At 37.7% G+C, this 25,065-nt stretch overlaps 1 protein-coding gene across 1 annotated transcript; it reads left to right on the forward strand.

The window, feature by feature from the left end:
* Positions 1-6,908: 6,908 nt before the first annotated feature.
* Positions 6,909-24,768, forward strand: reep5 (receptor accessory protein 5). Its single transcript, XM_042509761.2, has 5 exons — positions 6,909-7,129; positions 7,382-7,475; positions 18,826-18,964; positions 23,736-23,904; positions 24,456-24,768. Exons 1-5 carry the CDS (start codon positions 7,012-7,014, stop codon positions 24,503-24,505), a joined length of 570 nt encoding a protein of 189 aa, XP_042365695.1. The 5' UTR covers positions 6,909-7,011; the 3' UTR covers positions 24,506-24,768.
* Positions 24,769-25,065: the final 297 nt, after the last annotated feature.

Raw genomic sequence — 25,065 nt, forward strand, 5'->3', positions numbered from 1 at the left:
GAGACTGAATAAGTAAGAGATACATACAGAGAAGTAACCACTGTCAAGCTGCAGCACATCTAGAGAAACAGTGGCTTGCCAATTTTTGACACATACCACGCGCGTTTATCAGCAGAAGCAAAAAGTGAAGATGGTGCTTTGATGATTATATTGACTCTATACCACTTTTTATTGCAGTTTAAAAGTTTCCCCGTCACAGACATGAGGAAATACAAAGACGTCTGTTTTACGCCAACTTCCCTGCTTCCCTTTCAAAACAAAAGTCCTCTGACAACATCTCTGTGGACAGAATCCCACCAGTTGCTGATACAAGGCATTTTATTTTGGAACATTTACGGGACTGTGTTGTCGGCAATGCAGGGGCTTGCATGACTTCATAAATGAGTGGAATTTTTTGCTTATAAATATGGAAATAGTAAAGTGCAGGCAGCGACACTGTATGAATACCACAAGCATGAAACGAATGCTGCAGTTTGGCGAGGCTGAAGTCACACACTGCTGATGCTTACTGTGTGAAACGGGCCTAAGTCAATTAAAATGTCCAGCTGCAATGGTCAAACTTGAATTTGTTACAGCAGTGGCCCCAGAATATTATAGTATTGCCTTATGTTTCTACATCCCAGTGTTCTCTAACAAGGATGGAAGCAGGAGATGTCACGGTCTCAAGTTACATCAGACAATTGGGGCACAGCACATATGCAGTGAAATGAGGTCTGCAGTCGCCGGGTGTTTACTGGGCAACAGCAGACCAGATTCTCTGAAGCGGTGCAGTCTCTGAAGTAGTTAGTTTGTGTTCTCACGGCAGGATTTACAGGTGGACCAAATGTAGATGCAGGTAGCCTTTCATACAGTAGCTTTGGCCACCCTGCGTGAGTGATCAAAGAACTATAAAGCCGCTTTACAAGTGCAGCGGCAACAAAATGCAGAGGGTGCTGCTCACTGCTGTTTTAATAATTTAAGTGACTTAATCAGGTTTGTTTGAGACAGCATGAACAAAAATGTTTGTTCCCCAAATATTGTTTGTCCCATCAAACATAAAACAGGGTGTGTATAATGTTTAACATACAAAGCACATAATAGAAAAATATATTGTATACAGAGAAAACAAAACATCACAGGTTATGTTCTCTTTGGCCAAGCAGCAGAGAAGTATTGCCTGGCATGGTGGATCCAGGCCTGAAAAGCCTCTGAAGCTGTGTCTCTAATTCGCATGCTGTGTAATGTGTCCAGGAACGTAATGAGGGCAGTGAGGGGTAAGTGGTGCTTAATGGCTGCATTCTTTGTCATGTTTCCTCCTTGCTGGCCAGGACTTAACAATGGCAAATTAGCTAATAACAATTCCTTCCCTACCTCGTTTCTGTGAAAGGCTAAAACCCAGCCTCCTCACTGAAGATGAATCCATGCATCATTGCAGCTGCAACTAGCTTAAGAAACTCTCTGAAACAGACACTATGACAATATCAGACACAGACCTAGTGTGGTCAAAATTGTGACGTAGAAAACATTGGAGTTACAATACTTTAATACTGTCCTTGTATCCTGCATGTGAGCGAGCAAACTATCAGATGGAGTGCAAAAAGTTGTCTGGATATTCTATGAGATAACAACATTCAGGGAATCGGACGAGATCAGTAGGCTGGTTTCCGTTCCAGATTTTTGCAAAACTTGATGTTCTGCAACTTCTCCTCTGATTCCAAGAAGCATGGTGATGGATGTTCAAAACATTAGCAGCTTTATTTCTATTGCAGCCACCACACTAGCTGTCATTATTTTCAATCCAAGGCCACATAGGCATGTTATGGAGCCATAATGGAAAGATGAGCCCCTTATACGTGGAAGTGGCCACATATGAGGGATTTCTGGGAGGTGATAGTCCATAATTTCACAGAGGAATTGTGGATTCAAACCTTCCAGGTGATCTGCTCAACTTTTGAAGAGTTATGCGATGCATCAGCCAGTTCCTGCTGACACTCTTTGTTGTACATCATATGACCTATAGAAACAATAAGTGTTTCCATTACAGTTTTGGCAAATACGCCTAGTTTGTATTGCCTGATATACCACCTCAAAAACTTTTTTGCAATAAACAGGAAGGTTTTTTTTAAAAAACTGAAGTGTTTTCACTAGTTGTATTTTATATTTACAATTTCAATTTGCACAAATTTAGGTTCAATGGAAACTTGCATAGTGAAAGTTACTGTACTCTGACAGCTTGACAGACCATTACAAAAGGGTGGGGTTTAGCAAAGGGTCAGCTGTGATTATTTAGTTACATTACAGTGCATGTTTGTCTGATTGGTCCAGAAAAAAGCAGCTGTAGACATAACCAAAGTTGGCAAAACAGGCTGTGCACACTCCCACACATCAGTTTTTGATGGATGATCAATGCTTGGCATGACACTAGAATGGAGTTACCAGTTTTAACTCTTCACCATATTTTGTTATTGTTGTAAATATAAAAACAAATCTTTTGTGTATAATAGAACTTGTCAAAAATGATTCATTTCTTTAGTCCAGATGCTATCGCCTTGTTTTAACCACCGCCATCGCTTTTGCAGGTTTGTGTGAAGGTGCAGCACACGAAAGACAATGGTGTCCACTATTGATGCCTGGTGCCACAATCAGTTATTGTCCCCTTCAAATTTGAGACAAACAGACAGAAAAAACAACATGACTCATACCATGGCTCATGGTCGCAGCTTTAAAAAGCTTCTCATGAATCAGAAATTATTCAGATTTTCATGAATATTTTTGATGCCTGGATAACATAGGATCATCATGACTAAGGGCGATAAAAGGCCATTGATGCTTTGTAACAAAGGTGCAGCAGCACCTGAGGGGAGCAGCCCTTCACTGTTGTCTGAGTCTGTGGACTCTGATCAACAACACAAAAGTACTTTATCTTGTTGTCTCTTCATATCATCTAAGATTATCTGGGGTCAGTTTGTGAGAAGAAGAGTAGATGTGAAGAATATCTCTTTATTTAATGTGTCCTATGGAGAAACTAGGTAAATCTTAGGGTTAATAAATACAAGACTAAATTTAATTTTGATATCACTGATTGAAATGTAAAAACAATAGGTAGGCTATATAAAGTATTTGCAAAGCATACGCAAACATTCGGGGACCACAGTGTATATCAATAATGTACATAAATGTTTATCATATATTTTATATATATAATTTTTGGCTTAATCTAGGTTTTGTGTCATTTTCACACATTGACAGTGGGGCCTCATTGTATGTGTCAGTTTGAATAGCTGACTATTACTTGTTAGGGGCTGGTGACGTCAGAGTGTTGTGGTGAATAGTCAAAGAACCTACTTTTATGATAATAGTCTTTGGTACATAGACTATTATCATGATGTGTTTACTTTTATAATGACAGATATGCGTGTATATATGCATACCTTTTGATTTTATTATTCCCTATTCAATTTCTGTCTATAACTCAAATGTTTAAGTGGATGCATTTCAAAGATGGACAAGGGTATTGTTGAGACCTTTAATTTATCATATGTTATGACTGTCTGTGAACCTCCTGTGTGATTTTGGTGACACTCTGACGAAGATTAATGTGATAAGGCAGATGCTGTCCCTGTTGGAGAAGCCTAAATTTTCACTACTTTTGGTTATGAGGAGGATCCAACCACCAAATGTACTAATTTTGTAGTAAAATGTTTTTATACTCAGATGTGCTTTATTCTAATTTAGTATCTAAAAAATACAAAGCCTGTTTGTTTTTTTTTTCTTTTTCTGAAGCGCAGTTTAACCCCTTTATTTTTTGCTGTTTACACTAACACAATATATTCTAAATTATGTTGCAATACTTTAAAAATGACCTAGGGCCCTAAAGAAACCAATAGCACAGTTTATATTGTATTATGACTTCCTGGAGTCTATACTGATTCCTGCTTTCGAGGTCTAGCATGGTTCAGCTCCATCAGCTCTCCATGAAAATGGTGAAAATGTTTTTTTGTATTTATAATAATAGATGAGTTTAATTTTAAATTGTGTAATGTACATATTGATAATTAATAGAAAATTGCTAAAAATGTAAATGTTGCCTTGAAGCAACATCGTACCATTATGGAATCCCACCATGAAATAAAATATAACTCACTATCTTGTTTTGAAGGTTATTATAGTTTGTTAGTTATTATTTGTTTGTTATTATAGTTTGATCAATTCTTTATGTACAGTTTGCTGAAATATGCTTACACTCATTAACACATTCATTCCTATGGGCGGTTCCACTGTGATACACTGTTGCCTGAGGGTAGCGATCAGACAAACAAACTGATGACTGAGTTATTTTCTATGAGTATGGAGTAAAATTTAATTAAAATTTTAAACAATTATCCTCTTCTTCCATGTATTACCATTATGGTACTGTGTACCCAAACATGTCATTTTGTTACAAACTGGCATCATAATGCGCAACAAAGGTTAAAGACACACAACTCCTCCACTGACTGTGGATGCTCTGATGGCTTGTAAAAACTTCATGATGAATGCCGAGACTTAAATCAAATTTGGTTACATACAGAGCTATTACCACACATCATGTGCTGCCGCACCAAACAACAGAGCAAGTATTCCCCACATAGACTGTATGTCAGAAACACTTACTGAGAAGAGAAAACAAACAAGCAAATTCTAAACACCCCCTCAGATTATCAAAATGACATAAATAAACCACCCAAAGTCCTCTCCCTTGAACATGTCAGAGCTGAAGATGGAGCCTGTAAGTCAGCTGCCACACACTGCAGGATGTCTGTAATAACAGCACTTTATGCCAGCAGTTGTATTTTGCAATGTCATCAAAGCAGGAAGGGTGTGGCTGCAGAGGGCTCGGTGGAAATATGACTTTATATATGCCCTGATTTTAACCTGTCAGGAGGTATTTCTCTAACGTACACAGTCAGTTCTTCAGCAGCTCAAAGTTACCTAATCTTACCATGAGGCAGACTAGCCTCAGTGATCCAGAATCTAAAGGATTTGATGGGTAGAGTTTTTTGCAAGCGTACACAGCGTGGAAAGATGCAATGCCTGTCAGACTAAGACCAGGGGAAATTACCTCGGCTCTATAATTGTTGAGCAGCGCAGCAGCTGCATCAAGCTGGCCACAGTTACTGTAGCTGTATCAGAGCACTTTCACTTCCACTTACCTTCACAGTAAATAAGCACAGCACTTCTTTGAAGCCTTCCGTTTTTGTTAACTCACTTCACAGCAAATTGGTATAATTTCTTTCGGTGACATGGGGGAAAAAAAGCTATGACCAACTTGTTGAGAAATGTCCCAAAAAAATTGTTTCAAGAAAGAGGGAAGGCTTATTAAAAAGATTATCCAAAAGAATAGTGAAAAATGTCCTCAAAACTACAATTACTGAATTCCGTTATTAAAATTGTGTTACAGATTTTCTTTTAACAAAATATATAAAATAAATATTTTTTTAGCACCTTTTGGGGTAATTTTCTTGTTTGCGTTTGTTTTTTTACTCTTTTTGTGTGCATATTTTCAGGTAAGTTCCTTATAACTATATTTTATTTTATTGTATTTTATTTATTTTATCTTACACATTTGTGCTCATTTTTGGGCTAAGTCTTGTTAAGTTGCTCTTTGCCTTCTCGCCATGTATTGAGAAAACAAACCAACTGTCTCAGGTTTCGACATGTAGATAAAAAAAAATAGATTTAAGGATAAATCATCAAAATGCTATCAAATGAGATGATTTATATGCATTAATGTACTGCCTATGAAAAAAACATTTCATTTACTTTGGTGTTCCAATGGTTGTGAACTGATTTGGAAGAACAATGATGGTTCCTTATATAAAACAAATTATTAAGTAGCACATTTACACCCCCCAAAATGCCATCATGCAGCTTGCTGTCTTGGAACATAAAACACCGTTCTCACCTGATTTTAGAAAATATCAACAGCTGACATGGGTGCAAAGTATTTGATTTTTGGAAAACAAAGAGAAAGTGTAATGAGGTAATGTAATCATAGCAGAAAAACATAGGCTCTATCAAATTTAAAGAGCACTGAACCCTTCATCCATAGATGGCTGTTACATTTACATGATAATAGTATGTTTATACAGTATTAAAAATAATAAAATGGAAGGGGTAGAAGGTATTTCATTGCACTGGAAACTGAATCTGCAAGTCCAGACAGATGAAACATCACCATAATCTAGGCCTATGAAACATGGAATTCAGAGGTCACATTTAAAGTTTCTTCTTGGTGCATGCTGAACAACTTACAACAGTATATTTAGTATATTTTTAAGAAAAAGAAGCATAAGCTATATATATATATATATATATATATATATATATACACACACACACACACACACACACACACACACACACACACATATATATATAGTGCAGCAGATATGTTCTTAACATCCTAATAATCCTGGTATACTTAAATCTTACAGATGACCTAAAATCCTAGAAACATCCTAAAATCCTAGAAATGCCCTGAAATCCTAGAAATGTCCTAAAATCTTAGAAATGCCTGAAATCCTAGAAATGTCCTTAAATCGTAGAATTGTCCTTAGATCGTAGAAATGTCTAAATTTCTACAAAAATGTCCTTAAATCTTAGAAACGCCTAAAATCCTGGTAATGTCCTTAAATCCTAGAAATGTGCTAAAATCGAAAGAAACGTGTATGAGACTGCTTGACTGGCCCCTGGCCTATTGTGATTATGCAAAAGTGCCCCCCAAGCAAAGCAAGTTGCGTTATCCCTGCTGTAGAGCGTTGTGCTTTTATTTTGAAGCCCTTGCTCGGAGGCTGTGTTGTACATCCTGTGTGTGTGTGTGTGTGTGTGTGTGTGTGTGTGTGTGTGTGTGTGTGTGTGTGTGTGTGTGTGTGTGTGTGTGTGACGCCCCTGAGAGCAGCAGTGTGTTGGTTGTGGGTTGCAGCGCTGTCGCAGTTTGATTCAGAACATTTCGTAAGCAGCAGCAGCATCGCAGAAGAAGGAAGTGCAGCCATGGCACACGGGCTCAAAGACAGATTTGAAAAGTTCCTCCATGAGAAGAATCTCATGACAGATGCTCTGGCGAAAGTCGAGGCAAAAACAGGAGTGAGCAGGACGTACATCGCTCTCGGTGAGTGTGGACAGGGACAGAGAGACAAAACGGAGACAGACTGAACGCATCAAAGAGGAAGAGATCTGTGGGGAACGGTGTCAGCGCGTGGCACACAGCTTCATGAACCATACGTCATCATCTAACTATAGACGTGAAATACTGTTCTTGATTTAAATCAGTAATAACAGAAGGTGTTTGCTGTAATAAGCAGAGCAACACGCTATGGTCAGCAGTGTATTTGTGACAAACATCTGGTGTCATTTGTTCCAGCTGTCATCGGGATCATCGCAGTTTACTTGGTGGTCGGTTACGGAGCCTCCCTGCTGTGCAACCTCATCGGCTTTCTTTATCCAGCATACATATCGTAAGTGTATTATTCTTAGAGCACTTCTGTCAAGGAGGGGCCTGCCCAACGCCACCACCCAACACACACACACAGAGCGATGGATCTCATGTTACCTATTTTTCTATGATAATACATTTTAACTTCCTAACTACCACTGAGGTATACTTAAAGTAAATCTATCTAAGATGCCATTCCTGGTTGATTTGGCGACACTGCTGGTGGTAACACCTAAACTGTATGTATGTCTTTCTGAAATTATACCAGGGTAACGTGTGTACTACTTACTTCCAGCTTTTAAGGCGAATAAATACACAACAGAAACCCACAAAATGTCAAGAAAAGTAATATCCTCACACCTATTTTCCTTATTAAACAGAGAAATACAACCGTACACCTTTTGAATTTAACTTTCTTTTGGTCACAGAGGACTGAGGAAGCATAATTGCCTGGCTAACTCATCATAAGACACACTTCATTCAAACTTGACAAAAACAAAATAAAACTCACCCATTCCATCTTGGTTATTCTTGTTAGTAATCTAGTTAGTAAGTCCACCGTTCCAACAGTGACTAGGTTTGGTCCAATTAAATCCTTAATTCACCAAGTCAAATATAAAAAAACATGCTGTTATTCCCCACAGCCGCTTTCTGCCTGCTGGGCGCCGGCTGTTTACAGTCCTGTAACTTCTCCCTCCACCAGTAGGTGTCACTGTGTCTTTCAGCCCAGCTGCCTGTTCCACCAGCAGAGATTGAACTCTGGTGGTGTGTGCTGTGCACTACATACATTAAGTTACATTAAGTACTCTGGGATACCGTAATACCCTATAGATCTTAAACTTACTTTGGGCCTTAATAAAATGTTAATGGTTGAGTTATATATAAATTTACCCCCTGTACAGTTATCATGAATGTCAAAATGAGCTGTAAAGACCAAATATGTTCATTGTGCCGAGCTGTAAACATTTTAATGTCTGCTGTTAAGTTTGACATTTTAATTTAGGAGTCTACTGGGATTAACTCACTCCTCAAGTGGCCTTTCAAAGAACTGCAGTTTTTGGCACTTTCACATTGGCTTCATTGTTGCCGCTTGGTTACCTCACTAAGTTGAAGGTGTGCAGCCTGTCGCCTGCAGCTCTTCAACAAACAGCACGCTGTGGCTGCTGCAATATTTTAAACTAATCTGCTGTCTAAAAATGCAGAAAATGGCCATGGTAGTAGCATTTCCTGTAACTACTTCATAATGTCAACTCATGTTTTACCAGTTAAATGCTTTTAATGTGAAGCTGCAGCAACAGGAAATGCTCAGTTTGCATAAGGCTGATTGCAGCTTTTTTTTTTTTTTTTTTTGCAAATGTCACCCATAACACCCATTTCATATAATTACAAATCTATTGATAATGCAGTACTTTGACCAGTGGGCCAGAGGCTCATTTAACTGTGTTAACTCATTAGTGGACAGACAGTAACTCAACAGACATTTATTTCAGTGAATATGTTTGAGATTATTACTCCTATGTTTTGCTTAATAATTTTTCCATCCATAGCAACCTATCAACATATTATCAGTTTTACTTTGATAGACTCGTCAAAGCTTCTTCAGAGCTACAGTACATATCATGCGTCTGTTTTCACAGGCTGAGCACTGTACTTAATCAATAATCTATAAAATTAGTTTCCCTCCAAAAATCTTGTGATCATGAGTTGAATACATCATTCTACAATTATCTATTTGTAGTTCTCATTAATTTCTAAGAATTGTACGGAGGAAAACAAATGGATTCTTTTGTCAGCTGAAGTTATGAAACAGTTCTGATATCATTATTTCACAATCTGGAGCTCCATGTAGTAAATTCAGTATCACATGTGGAGCTCCTTGGCTGTTCTCGATCACTCTGGCTGTGTTTCCCTCATGGACGCCTCTTTGTCTCAAGCCTGTGAGGAATGACTCCATGATGAGAACAATATAGACTGACCAAAATTATTTGCAGCCAATGAGACTTTGATGCTGTGATTCAAAATTAAAACATGTTATCTTTAGTTAAGGTGATTACGTTTGACAGTTGAGTTACAATATTAACCCGCTTTAATATTACACACACTCATATTGCTCTGTGCATAAAATTAGCTTTCCAAAATCAAGCTTTAAAAAAGTTTTAGTTAATCTTTTAACCAACATCAGTCCTAATCATAAATATAAAATATTCATTTATTTTCAGAATTTTAACCCTTTAAATGCCAGGTTTTTGTCATGATGCCACTATGTTTTTAGATGAAGAAAAACACACAAAAAACAATTATTTTCAATCTACTACATGATAAGTAGATTTTTCTTTGCTGATAGCTGACAGCCTGGGATATATCAATGATTAACAGCAATATTGACAGTGACGGTGCACCTAGTGGAAACAGCATGCATTTTCTCCATATGCCAAATATGGTAAAAATGACATCATCAGGTAGAAAATAGTCAAAATGACAAATTCCATGTCAAAAGTCCAGAATGACACCCAGAAATAATACAATGCATGTTTTTATGCCTTTATGGCTGTAGGGTCAAAAATTTCAGTTTGAATGGGTTTCAGTGGAGCAACAGTGTGACATTAACAGTATGAATGTAATTTGGTTTAAACAGTGTATTTTTGACTTATCGTAGGAGCAATTTCCAAAATTGAATAAAAATTGTTGCCCAAATGTATGCAATATGCATGAACACAGCCAAAATGATAAAAAAAAAAAAAAAGAAGAATGAAAAGCACGTAAAATCCACCAAACACTCCCTCGGGAAAAAAAATGAGCAGCATTTCTTGTCTCGAGAAGAGAACATCATTGAGTTGTGATCTCAGAGCGCTAAAGAAAGTCAGTGTGATAGAGAAAACCACAGACACTCTGCTTCCTTCCGTTTGCTTTCATGGTCTTTAAATTTCAGACATCATGTGGCAGTGATGTGATGGGTACATTACAACACTAGGAAAAGTTGTTTCCAATCTAAGAGTTTAGATTTTACACTAAATATCTGTGAAAAAATAAGTGATAAGTTTGAGTTAGAATAAATTAAGTCATAGAGTAAAATGTGGTTAGTTTTAATACCCATATTGAAACCCGTATAGAATCCTCAGAGAAATCAAAAAGCGATGAATGATTAAACATCATTTCCGTCCTCAGACATCCTCTACCATGCACAAGATCATTTCATGACATTACCTCGTCAAATATTATTCAGCCTACTAAAGAATGTTCTAAAATCCAATTATCACAACCCTTTTGACTTGATTTCCTCTCAGACTGAGTTTAGCAGCAGTCTCATCTCCCTTACAGAGTCTGTTGGGACTCAGTTACTCAGATTTGGGATTTGTTTGAACCTGACTCGGTGTATTGACTGCAGCCCTGCCCTCTGATGTTACATCACCGACAACTACAGCCCAAACCTGCTGTGTTGTTGTGTGCAAGGTTCCCAGGCTTACCTTGATGTACAAACAATAACATGGTTTATAACACGTGAAGCAAACACTGTTGATGTGATCAGTGAGTCACATGACAGGATTGCAGAGCACATTTCACAGGAGCAGCAGCATAAAGTCTTGACAACAAAAAATGTCCCCGTTTGTGGTGACTTTTGATATGATTGACATATTCACCAGTCATGCACATGGCAAAATGGTTATTAGCCTAAATGTTGCGGGTACTTGCCCTGAGCAGTGGTTACACCCAGGTCATTACAGCTTCATCTGTGTTTGGAAAGGCTCTGACAGGACCTGAATGTTCAGCTCTGCTTTTCTTATCACCTCATACTAGACCCTTAGATTAATAGTGATTCAGAAAAAACAGGTTTATTACAGCCTGGAAGACTTTTAAATAACATAAGAGCAAAAACAAAACAGATAAAAAGTGTAATAGATAACAGAGAGGTTAGTGGTTTTCTGTCTGAAATATACCCAGTTGTTAGTTTAGCTTTCTGGGTAAACAAACACAGTCTATTCAAACAATCCTGAAATGAATCCTCCCTTGATGGAGGTCGAGAACAATCATTTTTTAAATTGGTTCAGTATTAAGTGAGGGTGCTGCAGACAACAGCCGTGGAACAGGCTGCAATATAATCCCTTAGGGCATACACACACCGCCAATTCCCGCCCACTAACAGTGCAAAGACAAGAACGATTAGTGGACCTGCATTAGACATGTCACAATAGCAGAATTTAAGTTGTGGATTCCAATACCACTGAAATTTCCACTATACCCAATTCTATACCTGGGTAAAAACAAAAACAAAATGATGAAGTCTATCTGCTAATACATTCATCGCTTTTATTTAAAAACATTTCAGTTTAATTAAAATGTTATAATTAACCCTTAATGATCCAACTCAAATGCAAAGTACTTATCTGTGTGGGTTCATGAGAACTTGTGGGTGCGAAAACATATATTAGTATAAAGCCTACAGCAAGGGATGTAACAGTTACCACGATAATCACAGTAAAATTCCCAGACAGTTAGTAATATCATTGAAATTTTAATTATCATGGTTACCCTGCTTTGTAATTATGGTAAATACTGTTAGCAGGGTCTGAAATGAACATCAACTAAGCGCCACATGCAAGTAAATCATTTACCTGCCACACTAACAATATTGCGATAATACCGATTATACAGCAGTTAGTTACAACCAAGCAATGTAATTGGTCAACAGGCATTCCATGAGTGCTGTTATAGGAGTACAACATCACTGGGACTGTTAACTTTTAACTCTACATGTATCACTTCGCTTCACTGCCATTCAAAATTCGTTAATTAGTGTTAGAGTGAAAGTGGGATATGTTTTAAAAGTGGGAGACGTTTAAAGTATGGTGTAAGCATAAGTTCAAACAGCTAGTTGGCGCTGTTCACGTCGCATTGGAGTTACTAAAAGTTATGAGGAAGCCCAGGAGGGGGCAGCTGTGATGGACGGGTTTGAGTAAACCGCCTTTCACTGGGGAAAACCAGTTGTCACAGATGTTACAAGGATGTGCACTGAGACAGGAACACACGTCTGACACTATCCACAGCCTGAGAGACACCGAGACACACACACACACTGTCTGATATGGGACTCGAGGTGACGGAGATCACGGCAGTGAGCGGACACACACTGCAGCGACGAACTGTGATCAAACTAACTCATCTGAATGTCAATGAGAAAAGCAATATCACACTCGAGGTCGTGTGTTGTGCTGTATATCATCACGGCTGTGATTCTCTACGACCGAATCACAGCTGTGGTGATACACGAGCACGTCACTCCCTCTTGTGTGGCATTGATTAATTATCGTGATACTTTTGGTCACTATAATCGTTATATAAAATTTGGTATCCTAAAATCTCCACCTACAGCATTTTAACATTTTGTTCTCCATTGTTGTTGTTGTTAAGCGCTTGTAAAGATGTGATGGTCGATCTTTGTGGCACGCAATATGTCCCCTCCTCCACTGTGATTGGATCGGTGGGTAAAAAGAGGTTTCTCACGCATTCGTTTTTTGGTGGCTGGCTGCCACAATTAAAATATCTGCTGCCACAAATTGATTTTCTGTTTTTGAGGCTGAACCGTTCATTAGGAGTTTTCTTTGTATGTACGTACTGTTCGGTTATTTATAGCACCACACCATCGAAGCATACAGAGCAGCAAAATGTTCGGTGGTTTGAAAGTGAAACTTAACTGTTCATTCTGCTGGGCCAGAAAGTTTGCATTCACTTACAAACGGCTGCTACTCTCATCCATCAAACGGATGTGATCAACTGTGAACAGATCAACTTAAAGTTAAATTACCCACCCCACATGTCACAAACTGCTGCTGAGAACTTGTTAAACTTGAAAAATGAAGCATTGGTTCTAGTGACATTCCTAACGCACATTAAGGTTCATATACCCAGAGTGCAGCCCGTTTTGCAGCTGCTGGCTGCAGTGCTTTCCCTCCATACTGGATCAGTTTCCAAAACTGTTGTGGGGTGGCTGTGGCTCAGGAGGCAGAGTAGGTTATCCATTTATTGGAAGAAAGCAGTTTAAATCCTGGCTCCTCCATTCCGCATGTCAAAGTATCCTTTGGCAAGACATTGAACACCAAATTGCTCCTAATGGCTGTCCCGTGTGTGTGTGTGTGTGTGTGTGTGTGTGTGTGTGTGTGTGTGTGTGTGTGTGTGTGTGTGTGTGTGTGTGTGTGTGTGATTGCTTATGAATATTTAGCTGAGTAGCAGGTGGCACCCTGTACGGTAGCCATCAGTGTATGAATGTGTGTGTGAATGAGTAAGTGTGACATGTCAAGCTACATGTCATGTTGGAAGACCAGAAAGGCATTTTACAAGTGCAAGTCTGTTCAAGTCTATCATTCCATTAGTCACATGGCAGGTTTCCATTAACCCTTTAAATTGGGCCAATTGAAATTGTGAATATAAAATCCATCTAATGAAACACTTTTTTTTCAAATAAACTCCAAAAACTATTCATCACATAAAGTTTTTATGCTCACATATGATGTGATATTTCAGGCAATTTGAAAAAGCCGTAAATTGTCAAACTGCAATGGAAACACTTGACTCTTCAAAAGTTGTGCGGATCATCTGGAAGTTTTGAATACACAATTCCTCTGTTAAATCGTGGACTATCACCTCCCAGAAATCCCTCATACGTGGCCGATCCCTTGTATAAGGGGCTCACTTTTCCATTATCGCTCGCACTACACACCTATGTCGCCTTTGACTGGAAATAATGACGGCTCGTGCAGTGGCTGCCATAGAAATAAAGCTGCTAATGTTGTGAACATTCAGTGGAATGCAGTCATTTTGCAATTGTGTTTTATCGACATCTAGAAAATATTTCTTAAATTCACAAATCTCTAATGGAAACCGCGTACTTCGACAAAAAAGGGTTGTTCATAGTTTCTGTTTTTTTAATGTAGTCTCACTATATAATTCCACATGCTCCTGCTTCCTGCTGCCTTCTTGAAATTAGTTGGCATGATCAATAACAAATAGTAACTTTTGGCTTGGTATTTTCATGACCACAGAAATTCAATGTTGGGATGTGTGGAGTTTGATGGACCTCGGCAGTGAAATGAAATTTGAGGGATAAACTTCATGGTGAACTGTTGGTGACATCAGAAGCTGAGATACTGATAGAGGGACAGCCCACAAAGCTCATTATTTTTAATGAGCTCCATCTTTTCAGTCTTGTTACCGTCAGCTTTGCACACACTGCTGCTGGTCTGTTAGCCCTCACATACCTCATTGTTGTCAAACTAAAGCCACAGTTTTTTGTCCTGACCTTACTCTAAATACAGTAGCACCCAATGCAGCCCAAGACTTTAGCTGGCTGAGTTTTTGAATCCACAGAGGGAGTGTTGAGGTGATGTGGTAGACAGTCAAGCTGTTTGTCAGTTTGGCTGTTTTGACTATTAAAGCTGGCAGCATGTGACTGAAACAGAGAGGAGCTTTTATACTGAGACACACATGCCTCAGGCACAACATAACTACATAATAAAGACTGCTGTTAGAAACAAACTCCAAGAGAAAAGCAGTTACCATAGTTTTTATTATTTTGCTCCATGTGTTTTTTCCTGTTTACATTTGTTTATATTCTGTGGTTTTGCTTCCTGTTATTGTTCATTTGCTTCTTGTGCCTTCACCTGTATAATAATCTGTGAAGCACATTGGGTAGAAATGTGCTCTAAAGATAAATTTGCTCTGCCGTACTTCTTACCGATATTATACTTTTCTCTAATGCTTTTGTTCACATGCTTTAAAGCTGCTGAGTGTTTGACAAGAGGGAAGATTATTCAGAACAAACAGGAACAAGATAACAGGAAGTCACCGTGTGTGTTTCTGTAAGCCTACATTATATACCACAGCACATTTGGTGAACACATTATTTAGCTGTTTGGGACAACAAACTTTTTATTATGAATAGCCCAAAAAGACCTATAAAGGTTAATTGCCCCTGCCCCCTGGAAGTTTTCATGTTTCATTCATTTACAACAAATCCTCAAAGTAGATTTCATGTGACTATTTGACATTAATCACCAGAGAAGGACCCTTACTGGCAGGTGAAAACTGATCCTTACAAAGTTATCGAAATTACTTCCAAAAGTAAATGATGAAAAAGTAAAACACATCAGGTAACACAGACAGAAAAAGATGAAGAAGTGTGGAAAGCCTTTTTTAAGACAATATATTACTGGTCAGTTGAGTGAAATGTTGCAATTATAATTTAAAAGGTTAAATACAGTCCAATAAAGTGATTTTTTAACTTTTGACCTTTACACTATACTATATTATACCATACCATACCATACTCTATTCTACTATACTCTGCTATAGTATACTACACTACACTGTTCTAATGTTCTATACTGTAATGTATGTTGCTACACTGTACTATACTTTACCATACTATACAATACTATACTCTACTGTAATATACTAATATACTACACTATATGATACTATACCATGACATACTTTACGACTATACTTTGCTCTGCTGTACCATACTACACTGCACTACACTACACTACACTACACTACACTGTACTGTATTATACTGTACTATACTATGCCATGCTCTGTTCTACTATACTCTGCCAAGTATACTACACTACACTATTCTATACTGTATGTTACTATACTCTACTGTACTATACTAAAATATGTGGTACTATACCATAACATACTTTACATCTATACTTTGCTCTACTGTACCATACTACACTACACTACACTACACTACTCTACACTACACTATACTGTACTATACTATGCCATGCTCTGTACCATACCATACCATACCATACCATACCATACTATACTAAATTATTTTCTTTTTCACAGATTTATTATTATTTATATTTAGAATTTGCATATATTTTTAAAGGTTTATGTGTTGTCTTATTTGATAGTGCAGCTAAAGATTGACAGGAAAGGGGGATAGAGAGGGGACGCTGCTAAGGATTCAGCCTTTAATATATGGATGTGCTCTACCAGGTAAACTCCTGGAATGCCCCAAATATGCATAATTTGCAAGGCTGCAGCTTGCCTTTGATATTAATAATGGTTATGATTTACAGACAAACAAACTGACTTAGCACTACCTCATTTTTCCGGCATTGGAATGCATTTGTTTTTCTCCCCTAGCTTTCTAAACAATAATTTTCCAAAAGTGCTTATTTCCTATAGTTTGTGGCTTTGTGGACCACTTCTTGCCAAATTGGTCATTGCCCTTTCCCCCATGTTTTCTTGAGAAAGCAAACCGATTTGCTCAGGCATTTGAAGGTTTAAAAATTTATGTCGATCAAAGGGTTAATTGTAAGCAATATTGTGTTCCCACATTGACAGTGAAGGCAGTGAATTATTTATGCTAAACACAAACACACAGAGAGTGCATACAGATGCATATGTCCTGTGAGTGCATTGACTCCAGGTCTTCACGGCAGAAGACAAAAGAAACTGGAAGCTGCTTCAGTCTGTGCAGAGAATCAGTGTAACATGTCCCTGTGTCTACAAAGAGGACAGTAATGAGACATATGGGGTCAGGCCTCACAGCAACACATTGCATTTATTTTGACAGCATTTCATAGCCTTTTGATTAATCTATTAAATTTCACATGTTCTATTAAATTCTTAACAACTGATTAATCAATCGTCAATAAATTGTTATCATCCTCAGCTCGAACTTGTTTTGATATTAGGGACGTGGGGAAGAATTGATACCACACTGTATCTTGATATTTTTGTGTGGCAATATTATATCAACACATAGATGGCAAGTATCGATTTTTTATCACATAGATGATTAATATTGCAAATACAGATTAAGTCTTTTGTTGCCTACAAAAGTAATAAAATCAAGAGCTTTTTCAATCAACAACATACAGTACATATTGCTATAATAAAAATGACTGAAGTGACATTATTAGATGGAAAGCTTTATTTTATTACCTAATAACAGATGTTGGTAAAGTTTTCTTTTAGGAACATAATTTTCAGCTGAAAACAATATGCAATATATGTCTTATCACAATACTCAGCATGTTGCAAAGCGTTTAAATCACAATAATATTGTATTGTGACTTAAGTATCGTTATAACATCACATCATAGGGCCTCTGGTGATTCCCACCCTCAGTGGATATGGTAACTATATTTTAGAATATCTGTGACCAAAAATACACAGACACTGTTTTGTAGTGTGTGTGACACCTCAGTATTTGAGCTCTGTAGGAGTCAGAGCAGATTTCTGTTCCTTCATAAAAATGTTTTTGCAGCATGATTTACATCCAGTGTCAGCGTTTGTGCAACTGATTTAAAGTGTTTCATTGTTGACAGTTGCTATCAGAAAAGTATTCTCCCATCTTCTGCATTAATACTTTTTATTATACTGGATCATTGTCCAAGGTTTGTTGCAGTTTCCTTCTCCTGATATAAATGCATTTGTTCTTGCACAGATAAAACTTTGGAATTAACCCTTAGTGTCTGAAAATATGAATTCTGTAAATCTTTGCATCAGTTTTTTTTTTTTTTTTAATAACACGTGCCGTGTAATCATTACAGAGAAGAAATGTCCTTACCAGAAAAACAACAGCCTTAACTCATGTTGAGATTCAGCAGTGACAGTAGCTGCAGCATGATGTTGGTTAAAAGCCTTCAGGGGTGGACGAGTGTGAGTAGCTGTGTGTTCAACAGAGGAGGTTGTGTTTTGGTTCCCATCTCTTATCAGCAGTGTCTTTTAGTTAGGTTTATCTATGGTAATCTCTCCCTAACCACTGTCACTTTAGAGGTGGCACATCAGAAAACACTCAGATGACTGTCGCAGGGTTTCCCACGCACATTTATTGAAGCTGGACCATTCATTAGGAGTTGAATATATATATATACATATATACATATATATATATATATATATATATATATATATATATATATATATATATATATATATATATATATATATATATATATATATATATATATATATATATATATATATATATATAAAATGTATGTATTGTTCAGTTATTAATTTCATTGCACCACACTCAGAGTGCAGAAGAGAGGCACAAAATGAGAAAAAGGGACACCTACAATAAAAAAAAAGTTTCTTTAATAAACTTAAACTCACTGAAATTGGCAGGAATGTCCTGGAAAAATGAAGGAAGGAAAAAAAGAAGACAATGTTAGGCTTTCTGGAGAGACCACATTTCAGATAAAGAAAAACAGAAGTTGGAAAGAAAGGAAGAAGGATGAAAGACATTGACGACAACATACTGGGCCAGATTATAGTTTCATGAATGACATTAAAGTTGACTACATTTCCAACCATTTCTCTGACATGTTGTTCCTTTCACTTTGCAGGATTAAGGCCATTGAAAGTGCCACCAAAGACGATGATACTAAATGGCTGACCTACTGGGTGGTGTACGGACTCTTCAGTGTGGCAGAATTCTTTGCTGATATCTTCCTCTCCTGGTTTCCATTCTACTATATCGGAAAGGTAATTTAGCTGGTTTCTGTTTGTGTGTGCAGCTTTTCCCTCCTGACTTTGCTGTCTTAAATGATAGCCCAGCTAAGAGTTGTAAAGTAATGAGATTTAAACTGTTAGATAGCCATCTCAGAAAATGTATATTATTATTATCATTATTATTATTATTATTATTATTATTATTATTATTATTATTATTATTATTATTATTATTATTATTATTATTATTCAGTGAGAAGCCAGGGACTATAGCACACTGAGAAGTTTCAGTGTTTACGTTTTAACACTATGTTGTCAACTGGACAATCCAAAAAGGATTTGAAATCCTGTCCAGCCAATTATCTAATGTAATCTGCTCACCTGTTGTATGCTGACTGTATATCAGTGTGCCTATTAAACTCTGCTCTCTTTGACTCTGAAGAGGACACAGTGGTGTTGAAACTAGGGCTGTCCCTAAAAAGCAGGACACTGGAATCATCAGTCAGAGGCCCTCATTTGAATGAGATTTTTTTTTTTTTTTTTTGCTGGTCAGTGCTCTTAGCTTTTACACTACTCTTTGGTACTGTGAGCTGCAGATGTGCAGGCAGCGGCACAGAGGAGGAGAGAGGAGTGCTTTCTGCTTAGAACTGATAAATTTACAGCTCACAGCAACATAATATGCTGCAGTGTCTGGCTTTGGTTGACATCTAGCCTTGGCAAAAATTATTTTTGCACATTTCCAACCTAGCAACATTAGGTTGTTTGCTTTACTATCTGAGCTGTTCAAACTTTAAAACTTCACAAAGAACACAAAAAGAATCATTCAATATTAGTTTTGAACAGCCAGGACTGAATCGACTGGCATAAATAAGTCAGGTAGAGCCCTAGTTAAAATATTAGTCTGTTTGCACAGTTACAGGCTGTGCTCTGGTCCCTTTCTGCTCACCTGGAAAGTCTCTGTCCTTGATCTGAAAAGCACCCGATTTTGTTGTATGCTGTTGGATGATTCGCAGGAGAACCCTTTTTCAACTATTATCATTATTGTTAAAATGAAAATTGAAAATTTAGAGAGATAGACAAAAAAGGCTGCACTAGGTCATATGGCATGTTTTTGTTAAAAGTATCCCCATTTACTTGATTTCAGCGCCTAAGTAGAGTCAGTTACCATTAACCTCAGGGCACTGCTCACTATGGGTACAGTCATATGTTTGTACAAAACCACACATTGAATGTATGTGTATTAAATGGTACAACGGGAGTATTTTTGCTGTAGCAGTAGTAGTAGAAGTAGTAGTAATCTCATTCAAAGGTAAGAGGCTTCACCTGGTGTCCTTCGCATAATACAACAAAGCTACACAACCGTTAGACCACGTCCCCTTTCTATTGCATTATTGGTTCATATACTTTTAATCAGTTCAATCATGAACTGTACTTAAAGATGGACAAAATACCAGGTCACTCAAAGTATAGCTTTTCAATCTGGATCGCCCCCTGGTGTCTGTCTGCAGCATAGGTTATAAAGCCTGCCCCTCCATGTTAGTGTTTGGTCATAGGCTGAACTACACACTCAAAGTACACGCCAAATAAATTTTTCCCAAAGATGGTTTCTTTTACTGAGGGTAGTTCTCATCATTAAAGCAAAATATCCTGGATATGGCAGCTGCCATGTGACATCATTTGGGGCCTGATGTGAAGATCCTTATTGATTGGCACACAATCAATAAAAACTACATAAAAAACAGAAAACACTTTATTTTTTTGGGCGTGTACTTAATGTTTTTAGTTAGGTGCGTGTCCCAGTCACTAACATGGAGGGGCAGGCTTTATGACGTATACTGCAGACAGACACCAGGGGGTGATTGTGATGTTTTGGCTTCACTTTTGGGAGCTGTCATGTCGTCCATCTTTACATACCATCTATGGCTTCCATTATAACTAAGATTTACGTAAATGATGCATAATGACAGTCTCACATGGTTTCACTTCATGTAAAATTTCTGTGTCAGTAGGCGTTCAATAAAATGAACTTCCTCTGTGTTCAGCACATGCTTTTGTTAAGGTGTGTTGTGTTGCTCAGACGGAGCAACAAAAAAACCCAAAACATGAAGGCAGGTGGAGCTGCTGAATGTGGGCAGAGTCAAACTATGGACTCTGCCCACAGTGAGCACCGCCTGTCACTTTAGAGAGTGTGTGTTCTCTTCTTAGCAGAATAAACTAGTGAACATGAGGAGGGTGGAGCACACTGTGCTGATGATAAAGAGTGCATGAGTGCTGAGAGCTCTGTCAGCAGGTTCAGCAGCAGCCGCGAAAGCACAGAGCCTGTGTTTGCTTTCAGGGATGAGCAGTATGCATTATATCTCACCAGGCAGGGACAGAGGGACAAAGTGACAGACACACAAGCTGCCTGACGTACATGTCCACTCAAAGCAGAGCTACTTTCATTGTCTTTAATTCTCATCTCAGTAACTTCAGGTATATTAAACCAAAAAGATTCTCATGTGAGGATCATTCATCTCAGTCTCTGTGTGCTGCTGTCAACCAGCCGCTGCTGCTCCACCACCTGCACACTGTCACACCCCACAGCTACTGCTGGAATCACGACTAAATTAATCCATATGAACAAATTAAGAAATTGTCATTTCTGATTAATAATTTATGCACATAAATGAATAGAGCATAACATAAAGCATATATTATGAACTTTTTAACATATCTTTGGGAGGTCAAAGACCACTTGGACACTTTGAAACCTGGAGCAACATCACTTTCCTTGTGCTGCTTTCAGACACCCTGATTAGAAATGTTCCACAAATTGCAAGAAATGAGAAATAAGAAATTAATTTTTAAAAAGCTAGGGAAAATGCCCAGGGGAAAAAAGAAAAAAATCAAGGGAAAAACTATATTCTAGGCATCACAATTGCAAATGAAATATTTTTTTCAGGTAATTTCCTTGTTCCCTGTTTGTCCCCGTTTTCTTTTTTTTTTTTTTTTACCCGTTTTGTTTTGATTTATTGTAAACTAAAATTTTTGGCTCATTACTTCTTCCTACTCATTTCCTTCTCCCTGTGATTTGAAAATTATTTTTTTGAAAAGCTAATGAAAACTGTACAGGGAAAAAATGAAAAAAGCTAGAGATAACTTTATAATTTTCATAATTGCAGATCAAAATTGTTACAGAATTTTTTTTTTTTCATTTAAGTCATTTACTCGTTTGTTTTGCAGATTATCAGGTAATTTTCTATTTTACTTTTTTTAAACCTATTTTTCAGTAATTTCTTGTACTTTTTACTAATTTCTTGCAATTTTTGGATCATTTCTTCTTTTGTTGCTCATTACCTTCTTCCCATGTTTTTGCGTAGATTTCAAAGGGTTAACAGACAAAAAAAAAAGAAGTATATCCACCTATCCATCAAAAATCTAAACAAAACTACATTAAAGGAGCAGTCCGGTTACACACACACACAACAGGCACCTGACCACCATAAAACCTGTATGAGTATCAGGACAGCCCAGATCCATCAGACTGTCAGGTTATTACTGACGTGCTGTGATTTCTACAGAGAGGTGTCCTTTAAACAGTGCTGACTTTGATATCCTTTGTGACATAATACAGTAATCACAATATTGTATAATGGTATATTTTGTTCATTTGTGCACACACAGTTTTGAATTAGGGATATAAAGTATACATATAAAGTACTTATAAACTCAAGAGCAGAGCTTGGTTATTCATGCACAATAGGCCCAGATGAGCTTTTCACCTGCCAGCCTGTGTGTTGTTGCAGCAGCTCAAAAGAACTTTTATTTGTGAGAAATGTCCCTCTGTCTGCTGATTATAGAGGATATCAGATTGTGACAGTTTGGGTTAGGGCTGCGTAATCGAATTTCAATTTCACTTTCAATTTTTTCAATTTTCCCAACAATTACAAAAACAATGTAATCGAGATTATTTTGTCCTGTGCCCTGAATGCAACGTGCCAACACATTTTTTGAGGCATCCGACAAGGAGCAAAAAAGAAAAAAAATCCAAATAATAAAAAAACTAAAGGAGAAAAGGAAAACCCCATCGTCATCCACCACAACGCAGGTATCAATTAAGAACAGAGCTGCTTTCATTGTTAAGAAGGTTTTTTATGTTCAATAAATGCAACATGTTTGCAAGGTCAGTGAGTAATCATGGTAAATATTTGTGATTTCAGTATTGACCAAAATATTCGTAATAATGATTTTTGCCATGATCAAGCAGCCTTAGTTTGGGTTATGTTGAGAGCACATGTGCGTTATTCCATGATCATAAAAAATATATATATATGAATAATTCTGCTTATGATTCCTGCGTCTTGCTAAAGTTCACCGCTGCACTCAGGCCGAACTCCTCTCTGATACAGGCTGTTTGAATCCATGAGGGAACACTGAGGAGCTGTCGAGTTATCTTTGTGACGGAGTGATAAAAGCATGTTTTACTATTTCTCTGGACCTGTGTGTACTTAGAGTGTACTACTTATGATGGATAACAAATTACTGCTGCACAAAAAACATTTTGAGCTGTAGTTGCACTAAATACAGTTAGACATGAAGTTACCTCATGTGTCTCACGATGGCTGTACAAGAAAAACAAACTGAAATATTTGCTTCTGACTTCACAAAATAATCTCTTTCAGCACAGTCTTTGGTGTAGTTGAGTTTCTTATGAACTGGAGTCATTGACGGCTTAAAAGAGTGTCACCAGCACAGCCTGTGTGTGTAACTGCAATGTCTGTGTCCTGCTCTGATTTGATGAGAGAGCTCTTGTGTTCTTCCTCAGTGTGCCTTCTTGGTGTGGTGCATGGCTCCAACTCCCTCTAACGGATCAGTCCAGATTTACAACCGCATCATTCGACCATTCTTCCTTAAGAACGAAGCCAGGATTGACGACGCAGTGAAGAATCTCAAGGACAAGGCGTCAGAGGCCGCTGACAAGTTCAAAGATGAGGGTGAGTCACGTTTCCTTCATGTTTACTGTAAATAAAGCCTGAACCAAAAGGAAATTTAAGTCAAGTTAATGTTAATCAAATCATGTAAATCTTTGAAAATGTTATTTTTTAACCTTCCTTTTCATTATTTATGTTTTTTTCTTCTTTAATTTACTTTATTTCATCTGTTATACATCACTGTTAATTATAATTATTATTATTTTCTTTAATTACTCACACCATGGGGTCGAGGGTGGCGGTGGAGGGGAGGCATGAGCAGGTAGAGAAAAGTGGGCATAACTGTATAATGAACTGTCATCTATTTCTGTAAAATCAAATGAAACACACACATGCACGCATGCACACACACACACACACACACAGATTTTCTCTATGTGATTATCTTTGCCAGAAGAGATCACAAAACCGATATTATCATGATATCAATAGAAATTTTAAAAAAGCAGCTTAGCACTGAAAAAAATGCATCAAAGTAGAAGTTTGGGGTGTCTGAGGTTATCAGACTCAGTATAACAAACACGTCATCTGACATGTGTGTCATGTGTCCACAGCCAAGAGAGCCACAGCAAACATCATGTTCGAGGAGAAGAAGAGCACCTAAGAAGGACACTTCCTGTCCTCAGCGTCTCTCTGGAGCCGCCTCTGTTCCAGGAGAAATGTTGCCTTGAGAATGTTTGTTTTTATCCTGTTCACTCTGTACTCGCACTCTTCATCCAGCCTGTGTTAGCCGTTACACGTGTCACATGTTTGAATAAAGCCATGTCCAGGTCAGTTCACTTATTTAACTTTGCCTTGTGGAGGGCTGAGACGACTGTACGCTGTCTTGATGCGCATCATCAACCAAAATAAAAACAAACTCGCTGAGGTGCGTCTCTGATTGTCATCCTCTCAGTTTATTGCATGCATAAATGGAGAAACTTTTCTAAAAAGGCAAGGTATGTGCAGAATTGTTGTGAATACCAGTGTGATTAACATTGTTTTAGAATGACTGAATGAAACCATGGCTCTCTCATTCAGTCATTCTAAAGTTGAGCCTTTTATTGAAAGATGGTAGAAACCTGCAGGATGGGTGTTTCTGACTTTTGGAGCTGGAACTGACTGCATTTACACCTGAAAGGCATGTTTGAAGATGTAGACTTTATAAGTCATAACACATTATAT

Source organism: Plectropomus leopardus, chromosome 20 (genome assembly GCF_026936395.1).
Source record: "Plectropomus leopardus strain MGB_pleo_1.0 chromosome 20, ASM2693639v1, whole genome shotgun sequence".
Classification (NCBI taxonomy): domain Eukaryota; kingdom Metazoa; phylum Chordata; class Actinopteri; order Perciformes; family Serranidae; genus Plectropomus; species Plectropomus leopardus.

Bases quoted from the DNA above. Each gene is read 5' to 3' on its own strand.
- reep5 (XM_042509761.2), top strand. From the start codon at position 7,012: ATGGCACACGGGCTCAAAGACAGATTTGAAAAGTTCCTCCATGAGAAG. The intron at 7,130-7,381 runs GTGAGTGTGGAC...CATTTGTTCCAG, and splicing joins CAGGACGTACATCGCTCTCG to CTGTCATCGGGATCATCGCA. The intron at 18,965-23,735 runs GTAATTTAGCTG...GTTCTTCCTCAG, and splicing joins CATTCTACTATATCGGAAAG to TGTGCCTTCTTGGTGTGGTG.